We start from the raw sequence: 13,980 nt of genomic DNA, 5'->3' as shown, positions 1-13,980 counted from the left end.
TTGTTATTGCTGCAGAAAGAGACTCTGCAAATGTATGCAATATATGGCCTCTCCCAGGAGGAATTTGCAGTCTCAGAGAAATGGCTTAAAAGTGGAAAATGGAAGATATGGTTCTGCACAAACTGTGTGGAGTTTCTTCCACTCCTTTAGTATAAACAAATTACCTTTTACCTGCTTTAATTTGTATTTGTCATAGTGCAGCACAGAGTGTGATGAGTAGCAGACCTAAGACCCTTTCTAGGGCAAGGGTTTCAGGAGTATTGAGTTTCCTCATGGGATAGACTGGGAGTGTCCTGGAGAAGCCTTTGCCCTGGCTCACTGTAACCCTCCCTCTGTGCTGCTGGTGCATTGTCTGTACTGTGGTCAGAGGGAATTTTGTTCAAAACCAGAGGTGGAGGTGCCCTGGAAGATGCAGCCCTCAGTGTCCAGCCTGGGGTGGCACCCCTGGTATTGGCTCTGGATGTGCAGCTGAGAGCGCTGCTCTGACAGCCAAAAATTGATTTTTCACAAACATCAAAGAGTCCAACAGTTACATAAAACAGGGCTGAGAACCACTATGTGGAGCTGAAAGAACAGTTCTGCTCATAAGCATTTAAAAATACATGACGAACTGTAGGTCTGAGATGAATTTGCCAGAGTAAGTGTAACCTGTATATCCACTTAATTTTCTGTACTGATTTAAGTGCCAGCACATTTTCAACCAATTTTACCTTGTTACAGGTGATGTTTTAATTCCCAGGCTGAAGACACTTCAAAAGTCCTTTCCCAGGAACTATATTTTTTTGACAATAAGGCTCTCATCCTACTGATAGCATGAAATGAATTGCATAAAATAAAATGAGAAGGAAAACCTGCTAATTTTAAATGCATTGATAACTACTATTTGGACAAAATTTCCATTCTTAGCATTGTACAGTTTAGCATTACAACCAATTTATGCATACTTAAAGAGATCCTGAGTTTGAGAAAAACTTCGAGTTTGAATGAAAGTGTAGTGTAAGACGTCTTGGAAGGGAATAATAAGATGGAAAGAGAAAGGAACAGAAAAATGAAGGTAATTTTGACAGGAAAAAAGTATCATCAATCGTTACTCTAAAAGGAGATTGCAGAGGATTAATGTATAAAGAGTTTTGCAGTGTCAAACTAACATCGGACCTTTTTGTGTTAAATTTGGAATAGTTACACACATCTTGGTGTGAGTGCCAGCTACTGCATTTGGGTTCAAAGCTTGGTGAAACAAGGAAAGTAATCTCATCTTTATTTTGGTATCACTATTTTTAGTGCATGTGAATATTTCCTCATGTTCATGAAAACTCCTTGGGCTGACAGCACAGAGGAAATGTCTGTGCATAGTCCAGGGACAGAAGGAAATGGGGTGCACCTTTTCTCACCATGTATTAGAGTTGATTGTTTTTTATGTCACAGCCTAGGCAAGACATAAAGATATTCAAGTCAAAGATGGATTTAATTAAAGTTGAACATTAGTATGAAGTTGTAACAATGCAAGATAACCTCCCTTCCTAGAAAGCATTTCTGTGTATGTTTTTGGGTTGAGAGTCAATAGTTTGTGGGAACTTTTATATGACATGGTGAATAGAATGGGATTCATCTCAAGGATTCTGGAATCATGTATCCATTCAGTTGTAGTCTTTGGAAAGTAACCTGCTTTATGTGGGAGTCTGGAGATATATTTTGCATTATCATATTAGTCTTTTATTGCTATCAGCTCCAGCGGCAGGCAAGTCTTATGTAACACTTAGAAACTTTCTCTTGTAGAAACCCAATTATTTGTAGCTCTCTGCAAGAGCTGAAATAAAGGTAAGGAAACATTACCTACTGAGTCCTGTGAGAGCATTTTATAATCTCCTTGGCAAATGAAGCACTCATTTTGCTTTTTCAAATAATAGAAAAATTTCAAAAACTGAAGAGAAAAGCCTTCCCTCTACCTTCTGGGAGAGTTGCTTAGAGTAAATTAAAATCAGGACTGTAAGCAGATCATGGTTGTAATTTAATTCTATGGAGATTATCACTTTTATGTATAATAAAACAATATATGAAAAATTGAAGCTGTAATCCTTAGGCAGCCCTTTCATCTGTTCATTCAAACAGAAGCTCTTTGCCTGTGAGTGAATTGCTGCTGAGTGCAGCAAATGAAATTCTTCCATATAAGAAAGGTCTCATTAGAAACTCCAAAAGAAGGCAAAAAAGTCATCAATGCAAACCTGGTACCTGGCAGTGGAAAAGGGAATGAAACATAAAAAGCTTTGGAGGACTTTCAGGAGAGGATGACCACAGCTCCAGCTGAGATGGACTGGACAAAAGTTATGATAACTGCTTATAACCCCCAGTCATTTCTTCAAATAAATTCTGAACCAGATTTGCTTGCCCACTAGAAGGCAAATACAAAGTCAGACCAGAGCAAAAAAAATAATTAAAGTAAGTTTTTCTGGAAGTGTGATACAAAGTGTTTGGGCAGAATTTCTTCCAGTTTTGCAGAAAATGTCTTAGTCAAAATTTTCACTAAAAATGAGTATTCCAATACAAAGAAATGGGGAAATTAAAAGGTTGTGGTGTAAAAGTTGGGTTTAACTTCCCTATTTCTATTTTTGCCATTAATTTGTTATTTCAAGTTGTAATACAAAATTGCTTTTGGGTGAAGTTTTCTTTTAAGAGCCAATGCCAGGATTTTATCTTTTGGCTGGGACCTTAGATAGGAAATACAGCAATAGCAATTGAAAGACTTAATTTTGTTGTACACAGCAATCTCAGCATTAAATCTGCAATTTTGACTTAGGCAGAGCTGAAATAGGTGCACATTATTGGGTATGTCCTTGAGCTCTGAAATAGGTGTGGAATGAGAACAGAGCAGCTCCCCTGGAGAATGTGCCAAGGCAGCCTGCAGGAAGGCTGTTGTCTATAAGTTACCCTGACCTGTCTGTTGTGAAAATAGGGAAGAAAGCAAATCATTCCCAATTCTGCAGACGTTCTGACAGCTAAAGTAGGCATTAACAATTTGCAACACATGGCATGGGGGATGAAAGTCTCTGAGCTCTACAGCTGAGAGTTTTCTGGCTGAAATGAAGTAGCAGTTGAAGGTAGCTTAGAGAAAAAAAATATATTTTTAATCTACCATATAGGGAGAAAATGCCTAGTGTTACCAAAAACTAGAGAAAAAATAATGTTACAACTCAGAAATAGTGCATATTCTGTTTTTAATTCTGAATAATTCTGAGGGTTTCGGGCTTTTATAAAGGGAAATTTCCTGACAAAGAAGAATCAAGTTTCCATATATAGGTTTCGGCAAATTTAGAATAATCTCCTGTCATTTTCAATGAATTTGGTATGTAAAAATAATTTTGTTGATAATATATTAATGAAGAACTAATAATTTTAGATTTTGATTGGTACAAGAGACAGAGGAGTCAGACATTGGTTCTGCTGGACTTTTCTGCAGAGCCCTGTTCAACATCAGCCATGCTGGTCAGGAAAAGGGTCAGGGGCAGCAGCAGGAAGATTGGAACAGCCAAATCTCAGGGCAATGAGAACTGTTGTTTCTTTAAAGGACTTATTTTGAGCTCTTCTGATTTGCACCAGAGCTCCTCCAAATTGTTAAAAAAACTTTTGTTTTTTCTTACTTAGGCCTTCAGAGGGAAGGAAATTAATTTGTATGAGTCTGAATAGGATAAGTTGAACAGAGAAGTAGCAGATAAATGTTTTCAAAAGCTGCTGTTGTAATTTACATGTATTAAAGATGTTGACAGGTATATTTGGAGTGACATCAAGTTTCTCTAAGATAGAAAACAGAGTCAAAACCACACAAAAAATGCAATTGCTTAGAAAAATGGATCAGCTGGGAGAAGAAAATACTTGAATTTTGAGTATTTTTCAATAATTCTCTGCAACTGCTATAGCAGCAAAGGCAATTAAGCAGGCTAAGTGACATTTTATGTTAAATTTGAAAAAAATTTTTATTTCAATTTTGTGGACAGAAGCTAACCTCTTCACCACTGTGAATCTCTGAAACTGTTTTCTTCGCTATTAAAACTGCTTGCTTTTGATTTGATTTCAGCTAATAATTCTTAGAAGAGTACTTGCTGTTGACACAGCCATTTATGTATAATAATGAGAATATAATGGGGACCTAAACAATTTTATTATTTTTGTAGTTGTGGGTAATACTACTACTACTATAATAATAATAGACTGTGATGTGGAAATAAAAGACCTGGGGAGATGCCTGATAATATGAAGGACTGTTATACCTAGAGGACTTCCATTAGATTTGACCTTCCAGTTGGGTTTGATAAAGGTATTAATGTCTTGTCTCCACTGTCTTTATACTAGCATTCCCTTTTCACGTACATTTAGGTTATGGAGTTCCAATTAAATTTTTTTAAAAATTAAACATTGGGCTGACACCAATGAAAATTATGTAGGGAATGTAGGGAAAACTTGTACCAGTGGCTGTTTTTCGTGGTGTGAAAAATGCATATTTTATGATTGGCTTTTCGCAAATATTAAAATGAATATTCTATGTGTTGTGTTAGAAAGTAATGCTGTATTAATTCTCTTAAGTAGTGTGTTAAATATAGTTTTGGGTTATAAAAAAATGTTATAATAGGAACTATGCTATGTAGGATACTTTCTAAAGAAAGGACTCGCACTGAGATAGCAGTCACAGGACACCTAAATCTTTCAGAGAAAGAGAATTTTTTGCCCCATTATCAGGAGAAATGAACTTCCTCCTGTCTCGCTCAGCCAGGACAATGCTGTTAGGATTATGAGGAGGAGTTAAGGATGATCAGACAGAATCCTGTGTTTGAATGGAATTTATGCATCATGTATGAGGTGTATGAATATGCAACAAGTTATTGTTTTTAAGGGTTGATCCTCTGTTAATGTGTGTCTTTTTTTGGGCTTATGCTGCTCAGAAAAAGGTACTGGGGCGTCCGTAACTCTTTGTTTCTATTGTCTCATATTGTCCTAATTCAGATTGTCCAAATTATTATTGCTCTAATTGTATTACTATTTTTATAACCATTTTATTACTATTAAAGTTCTAAAATCTTACAAACAAGTGATTGGCATTTTTCACTGTGGGGTCTCACTCCTATCAATGACCTTCAATGACTGGGAGCAGTTTTGTGTCCGCTGCTGTTGTCACGGTGTTTGCGTCATTCCGGTGTCTGCCAGACTCCTTCTCTTCCCTTGACATTGTCCCTCTGTGGGAATTTGGGCTGGGAGAGCAAGGCCTGGGCCTTGCAGCCACGGGGGGGATGGATAATCAGGAGCTGGGCATCCCCCACATCCCTCCCCGGCAGTGACATGGAAGTAACGCACACAAGGGCTCCGCTGTGATCCTGCTCAGCTCCACTGTGATCCTGCTCAGCCGCTGGACACAAATCGCAGTAATTGGGTGGCCAGGCTGGGGCTGTGACGGCACAGGGACAAAGGACAAAGGGAACAGGAAATCGCCATACGGCGTCATATGCTCCTTCTCAACCCTAATTCTGATTGCAGCTGTCAGCCTGGCATTATGGCTCTTGAATGTGCGGTTTTATTCGGCTCAGTGTGTGGGAGATGATTTTTTGAAACTGAAACAATGCTGGAAAATGATTGGCATGAGGTTAACTTTAGGCAGGCTGCAGTTCCTGAGATTGTTGCATAAGAGACAGAAATATTGAATTACTGGCAAAGGGGATTTTTGAATTAGTTGAAATTTGTGTTTTACATCCTTGTCTTGTCCTGACACTGAAGTGAGTTAAAAGTGCTGGAGATACAGCTGAGAGGGCATATTCCCTTAACTCTAGCTCTTTCTAGCTCTATAACAACTAGTCTGTTTTTCTTTCATCTATTTACTCTTTTTTAGTGCCATAGTTGCATTTTTTACAACATTAAGGATGATAGTGCGTCTATACTGGTTTGAAATGCATTAGAAAAAGATGTTAAAATAGTGCAGCAGTAGAAAAAAAATGCATTGAAGATAAGAACAGACATACCATTCTCTTGACTAGTGAGAACAGGCATCTCAATGGTTTTGTATGCTCTTTTACTGAAAATATTGGGGTTTGTAGGCACAAAACTCTGTATTTCTCAAAATTCAGAGATTAATTTCTTATTTGTATGGAAGTACCATGGATGAACTCTTCTTGCTTTAATTTGAAAAAAGCTCTTCAGAATAATTAAATGTATTTTTCTTCAAAGTTTATGCTTTTTATTGTATATTCTTTAGCCTTTAATAGGTTTGGTATTGGCTTAGAGAGTAAAACTGTAGTAATTTTGGACTCATGGTTCATGAATTAGTAGTTTTAAGTCTATGCTAATGTTTTTACTATATATGTATTCTAGCTGAACTTTCTATGTTGCACATTCTCCTAAAATTGAAAGTTATTTTAGTTTTTTTCTCCTTCATGAGATTATAAAGCAAACAGAAATGTGTAGTGCTAGACAACAGAGAAGTAAAGTTGAACATATATATATACATATATATAAATAGGTATGGCATATATCTCAACTTTGTTTTAAAAATCATTTTAATTACACTACATCAAAGTAATCATAGGTGCATGGTGACTCATTTATGTGTGTTCACATAAAAACATGTTCTGAGCAGCCTTAGATTTAGATTTTTGAAACTATTTGAATCCATCTTCTTACATGGCATCTTTGAAAAGGTGATATTTGCATTTGAAAAGGATGAATCAGAAATAAAACCAGATTAGAGAGAGACAGATATTCTTTCCCCTCCCGAGTGTCTAGAGTCATTTACTGTAGCCATTAACATCTAATATGGCTTCAGGTGAAGTGTTTCCTCAATAAACTTGAGTAACAATTTTATTTAAGGAAAGGAGAAAGGAGGATCACAAGTGGAATGTTAGAAAGCATTTTTTGTTTGTTAAAGCCTTCATGCATACTTACATTGGTTTAGATTTCTTATCATTATTATATCCACTAATGAAAACAAAAGTTTGAGATGCAGCCCACTTAACTAATGCCTAAATGGGGCCTTTCTTTATCCCCCCCAAATCATGTCTAAATCCAAGACAACAGGATAGTTTTAATGCTTCTTAGCCCTGTCTAAACATATACTGAACTTATTTAAGTATGTCCTCTCTAGGATAAAAATTTGATATTTATTAAAGTCATTTTAACTTCTGCACGCTCAGAATTGTCTCCTTTGGTGGAGAAATGTCCTACCTAAGCTTCTTTTTTAATTCTAGAATTTAGTAAATAGATAAATAATTCTGCTTCGATGCAGTGGAAAAATCTGAAGAGCCCAATGAATAAAGCACCCATCCCAGGTAGAGAAGTGGCCAAGTTCTGAGTTCTGCTGAGGCTGAAGATGCTTCATCTTCATCCTAAGGGTCTGCCTCCACCAAAAAACCTCCTGTTGACTCCAGATGGTGGTGATGTTTATAATTTGTACACAGAATAGGGGCTGAACCAGAAATCCTCCTTCCAAATTCTAGCAACTTCCCTTCCTGCTTCTACCAACCAGATCTGACTGCCTGCATCTGGTGCTAGAGAGGATTTTTCCTTAGGTGGTTTCTTACAGGAAGAGATTATCACCTGGATAAGCACACCTGGAACTTCTATCAATATTCATTGAGAGGTTTGTGGTGTTTGGCGGCACAGGGCACAACAGCAGAGATTCTCTTCAGTTGTTTGATATTTAGTTACTAGATATTTACAGAGAATTGCATCTGCAAATTCAATGCTCTAAAATGTTACTGTAACATAAAAAAATCAGGTAACAAAGTAAAAAATTTGTAGCATTACAAATCAGGTAACAATTATGTTTGGGATTGTATCATTATTTCAGGTGTAATTATTGAGAGGTTGGAAGTGCATATACTTAACGAATACTCACTGTAATTTGCCTACATAGTTGTGCTTACCCTTTGCTGAAAAGTTCTTTGGTTCAACATTAAAATATAACTTAAATTGACCTCTAGGTGTGTTATACTGAAACTTGCAGTACTTCCTCCTCAGTGTTCAAAACGTAAATGTTTCATGGGGAAAACAGAGGGGGCAGTGTGCTGTGGATGGGAAAGACATGAAGCAACCTTTCAACAGACACCAGCTAGTGGGATAATTTCCATAACTGTCCAAAATAACCCTTTTTTATCTATTGAAACTGGATTGCACCTAGCTAAGATTCTGCTAAGAACAAAGGCTTAAAAAATGTCCTTGCATGATTTACTGTCTTCCTTCCATTGCAAAGAAATTTCATTAGCGAAATTTCATTGACAGAATTTCATACAGAAGAGGAGAATCTGCAGTTTACTTGTGGGTTCCAACCAAGTGAGGCTTCTTTTGTCTTTATTTTAAATGTTGTTTATGTAGGGCACATTTTTGCCAAACTTCCAAGTTGTTAAATAGTGATTGTTTTCCACTCTATTTTTGTTTGTTTTATTATTTATCAGGTTTTACCTGGCGAGATGATTACACCCAGCATGTTATTGGTCAGGAACTCTCAACCATTCACAAAATCCACAGCAGACGCCCTGATGTATTTGCATCTGAAGGATCTGACACAGCAAGGTAAGTCTTCTGTAGTGGTTTTTCTTGGGTTTTGGAAAGGTTTGCAAATTATAAGAGGTTGGCCCAGAAGCAGAATTTTAAAAATTTTTAAACAGCCACTATCTACTGGGTGAAGGTGTCCACCAGTGTTCAGGGGACAGAATGAATTAAAACCTTGGACCTTGTTCTTTTGATTATCGTCAAGTTAAGGAAATACTTTCTCTTATTATTTAAGGTGTCAGAATTCAAAACATCATGCCTTTCATTCAATTTATGCACTGTCTAGTGTCAGTTCAGCCATCCCTACCTATGACTGGCTCAAAAAGGCAAACTTACAGCAGCGCAATTACAGTAGATATTTTATTCTGGACTAAGCATTGAATGACATTCTGAGTGACTAATTGTATTTTCAAAGTCAAATTCTTCCAAAACATACCTATAATTGAATTGCAGTCTATAGATTCTTAGTGATAGTCTTGGGACATGGCTTGAAAGGTATTGAGGGTTGACTTTGCAGTAATTGGTTGCAAGATACATCAGTAATTCTGTAGAGTCATATCGTTGAACCTGCAATTATATCACCTCCATATATAGTTACACATATAAAGAGACTCTTTTACCTGGTCTGTTCTGTCCTACAGGCTTTTAAATGCATGCAACCCAACCACACAAATCCCAGATGTAATTTTAGGAACAATTAAAAATGAGAAATTTTGCTTTTTCTTGCGTGATTTTAAGAAATATATTCTCAAAAGTAGTGAAATTGAAAGAAAGGACTTTTTGTTAAAAAAACTTTCATATAGTAAGATAAATTTGAGCTTCTAGCCTTGATGGGCAAAATATTGGATGTTGGAATTCAGATCTTCATGTACTGCAATATGTGGTTTCTATATACTGCAGAACCATTTATTTTCTAGATTGCTTTTTTCTGGAAATAAAATGCTGTGTAATTGATACTTCCCAGTGTCTTCAACTGTATTTGCCTCACTTTGTTTTGATTTAATTCAGAGACTTTGACCCTATATTTCACATGTTTGCTGATTCAAAAGCATTTCTTAAAATCACAGAACCATTCAGAAGTGCAGTAAGGTAGAAACTTAATGTCCAAAGAAGATAGTGATCTAAAGATTACCATAAAGGTGATAACAACATGTGGTTGAATCCATAAACATGTTTTCACTGCTTAGATACACAAAATGTCAGTATTGAATGGATTACTCTCAGTAGATGGTATCAGAAATGATCTTCAATATCTTCAATATCTTCTGGGGATTTTTTTTAAGAGAGTACCTAAAATTTTTATTCATGAGAGTAAGACAAACTAGGCCAGATTTTCATGATATCAAGGCCATATTCTGCAGTGTTCTCAATTTGTAGTTACATAAAAATAAAAAAAATATAAGAAGACATAAATGTTATTTAAGGTTTAGATTGAAAGCAAATGCTCACTTTTAGGAATTCCTGGTTTTAACAAGTTTTTGATATAATTTTTAACTATATATAATTTTTAACTTTGAATATGATTTTTAACTCTAACTAAGTTTTAGAAAAAAACTGCAACATTTTGTATATTGATACTTCAAGAACATCAGAATTTCAAATGTGTTCACGTAAAGCAGTTCCTATTGTGGATAGATTTTCTGCAGTCACCAAGCTGTGCTTCTGAAAGCATTATCTTATGTGCCAACAGTTTAAAGCACTAATTGATTTTTCTGGTTGTCCATTTGCAATGTGTTTTGTAGGTCAGAGAACAGTAGGAAATCTGGTGTCTTGTAGATTCTGATCAAGTGTGTTATATGTTCAGTGTGCTCAGTGTGCTTGCTAAAATCTTATCAGATAATAATTAAATAATTTAAAAAGCAACTTAGAGTAGGTATCTAATTATCAAAGAAACATTATGTCAGGAAGACCTTTTATTAAGGGTAACGTGTGTAATAAGACAATATGAAGTCATACTAATGAGTCATTAATCCCCACAGAGCTGGTGAGAGCAAGAAAATAGACTCAGACACTTGAAAGGTAAATTGACTTAGGCTAAATTAGTGCATATAAAATCTGATGAAACAGAAGACATGGATTTCATCTCAAAAAAAATGCTGAAACTGGGAGTTTGATTTCAAGATGAAAGTTCTTTCTTTGTTGGCTAACTGGAGTGTACGTGGTATTTCCTGGGTCCTTATTAAATTTCAAAAAACCCTCTCTTGAAAGAGGGCTCAAGATAAAGGAAAAAAGTCCACTCTGCACAGAGGGAATAAATGTCAGTTGTGTTCATTGGTGCAATTAGGCAAAACCACAAACGTTTCCAGCAAACTTCAATGTATGAAATGGGGTATAGTATTATTTCTGTAATAAAACCATCATTAAGGCAGTAATAAGATACTCTCATCATTTAAAAGGGAGGAATTTATTCTAAAATGTGTGGTTTCTATTAATTGGGAACATTCCAGAAATAGCAGAGGTGCAGTGATTTAGATATTTCCACAAAAAAAGCTTCTAAAATGCTAGTTTGTAGGAAATACATAATTATTTCTGTATATAAATAATTATATGTGGTATTTTCTTTTTACTCTTAAGTTCATTGTATGCAAAGTCATCTTTCAGAGCAAATGAAAATTGAAAATACTTCCAAATAAGTGCACAAAAAGAACTCAACTGACAGTCGTTTCTCCTACTCACCAAGTGCTTTTATATATTTGTCTTTCATCCATTTTCCAGCATGACTTTGTCATATTTAAAAGAAATATTTTAATTTAGTAGCAATAATTGGTTTGTTAATGCATTTTCATTCCTGAGTTAACAAGGTGATATAGAGGCGAGCTGAAAAAATTTTTTTTTAATCTTTCAGATGTATTCATAGTATCTCAATAAAGTTGTCATCAAATGAAACTTAAAGCTTTGTAGTCTTTTACATTTTAATTGTTTAAATGTTTAGAGCATAAAATATAGCATCAAATGTGGAGTGTAAATATGAGTGCAATTATTGTCTCCATATGAAAAATGAGAAATCTTAGATCCCAGATTTTGCTTCTACCACCAGTGACAGTGACTATATATTGTAAATAATGGTTTGAAAGGCCAACTCAAATCCTGTTCTTTGTCTGTGCATTCAGTTCCCATTCAGTTCCCATCAGCTCCAGTGGAAATTCTTGGGGCAGAATTTGGTCTGTTTTTTTTCTTTTCACTTCCCCTTCCTTTTAAAGTTAGTGAAGAAAGCAGAAGATAGGTGTTGGAATTAATCAATGAATGAAAGGTGAGTGTTGGTGACTGGGATCCTTCCTATGAAGAGAGTCTGTTTGGATTAGTTCATCTCTACTGAAGCAGAAAGCACAGTGCCCAGGTTTTTCTGAAACTGCAGAATAGTTTTGGTCTGGCTTTAAGCTCAACAGAAGGTGGATAATGTTACCTGCATGACCACACTCCATCAGCAGGCAGAATTTAGAGCTCTGGAATAAGAAAAAATGCAAACAAAATGAGGAGGAAGCAGTAACCCTTTTTTTTTTCCCAGAGTTTGTGTCCCTGATGGGAACCTGCTGTTATACACTGGGGAGAAATGGAGGGTTTTTCTGGTGTTTCAAAGTGAGCAAACCTGTGAGCACTGTTGGTTGCAGTGCCACCACAGTAAATTAGATTATTAATTACATTTATTAGTGTTAAATTAGTAGGGACACACATTTGGTTCAACTGTGAGCATGGAAGGAAGTCTGTTAATTTTTGATTAAAGTAATATAATTAAACCCCAGCTTTGGAAAATGATATAATGGTGTTCTCTCAGGCTGTGCCTCTGCATTAGTGCCAAGTTGTGGGCTGGTAGAATAAAATTTTATTTACAGTGGCACAGAGATGTTGAAAGTCAAATTCATTCACTGAGCTGTAAAGCTCTTCCACCTCGAATTCTTCTTCACTGGAGAAGTGTGTGGGCATGTGAGTAGGAAATGGTGACACCAAAAGGTGATTTCCCTCAAGCAGCTTCACTCACAGGGAAGGAAGAGGGCTGGGAACTTTCTCTCTGCTTTCTTGCACAAGGAATGAAATAGTTACTGATGCTGACATTTAAATTATCATCACCATTTATGTGTTGTTGAGATAGATGAGGACAGCTGGTAATAATTCAGATTCATTGCACACAGCACTCTGAATCCCATATAAACACCTCCACACTGCCATCATTTAATCTCATTTCTAGCTTTTCTTTGCAAATGTCACCAAAATCTATCTAAACCACTCAGGAAACACCACTATTCTGTGAATCCCAGGCACATGAGAAGATCAGAAGAGATATTTGTTCCATCTCATTATTCCCTTTTCAAGCTTTTCACTGGAGTTTACTTGCTCCATTATTTCTGCATATCTAGTAGTTTTTCTTCTATTCTTTACATTGGTGCAGGGCCAAATTGGCATTGAATCTCATCATCATTCAGCAAGTTTGTTAAATCTTAGAACCATCTCATATTTCTTTGGGGTGCAATCTAATCATGTGCATTTTCTTTTTACAGGCATTTTCTTTGCTTTTGAATATGGCTTTGCCTTGATGTGACATTTTATTTGATTTACTTTAGAATCATTAACTAAAATGCATGAAATAAATTCTTAATAGTGCAAGATTTTTTGACTGCTTTTGCTGAAACATTGAATTTTCTATACTTTTCTGGTTGCTAAGCTTTTGAGTGACTTTCCTGTTATGTGTTGAACTACATTGGTGTGCAGTGCCTTTTTAGTTGGCCACTTTGTACATTGGACAGGCTGGTAACTTTCTTTTCCTTGCTTTTGCTGTGCAGGACCTTGGGACAGAATGAAGATAATGAAAGAAATTATGATGTGGAAAATAATGTGAACTTGGCCAAGTCTCTTCAGCAATACCTTAAATATCTCAGAATTCTCTCCCAGTCTGCATCAAAAAATTTGTATCCAAGGAAGACAAGTGACAAAGCTTCTGTTAAGGTAGTATTTTTAATGTGGTTCTTACATTCTGTGATTTTGGTCTCTGAGTTCTCATTTTTTAAAATTTCCCCTCTGTCTGAAGACCAGACATTGTTTTTTACTGCCTCCTCCAACTGATTATCATAAGTGCACTAAGTTTTCTCAAAATTAATCACCTTCAGCATTGTAAATGCTTCAGCTCATCAAATCTGGAGCATTTTACCCTAATTAGGGATGGATTGCATGTGATGAAGAAGGAAGAGTGGGATAAAGCCGGTAACGTTTTGATTGGCAGATCTGAAACTCTGCATCTGAACTATGCTCCAAAAACCTGGCTGAACTAGTGTGAATTCTTGCTGGTGTTTATGTTCCTTGGGGTGCAATTCATAAAATCTTTGAGCAGATTTTAATAATGGGTCTGATAAATTGTGCCTCAACATTTCCTACTTATTGATCATAAGGAAATCCTGCTGTGACCAGTTAAGGTTCACATGTATACTTTAGAGATGTACAGATAGCTGGCAAGATAAATCACACCAT

At 36.0% G+C, this 13,980-nt stretch overlaps 1 protein-coding gene across 1 annotated transcript in view; it reads left to right on the top strand.

Annotated features, from left to right (window-relative positions):
* The window catches only part of PTPRN2 (protein tyrosine phosphatase receptor type N2), a 634,871-nt gene that overhangs the window by 214,047 nt on the left and 406,844 nt on the right, over positions 1-13,980 (top strand). Inside the window, 2 exon segments of the mRNA XM_074552744.1 lie at positions 8,427-8,544; positions 13,299-13,461. Of these exon segments, the coding sequence (XP_074408845.1) occupies positions 8,427-8,544; positions 13,299-13,461 (281 nt within the window).

The sequence above is a fragment of the Zonotrichia albicollis genome, chromosome 1, assembly GCF_047830755.1.
Source record: "Zonotrichia albicollis isolate bZonAlb1 chromosome 1, bZonAlb1.hap1, whole genome shotgun sequence".
Taxonomy (NCBI): domain Eukaryota; kingdom Metazoa; phylum Chordata; class Aves; order Passeriformes; family Passerellidae; genus Zonotrichia; species Zonotrichia albicollis.
This window is presented reverse-complemented; position numbering and strand designations above follow the sequence as displayed.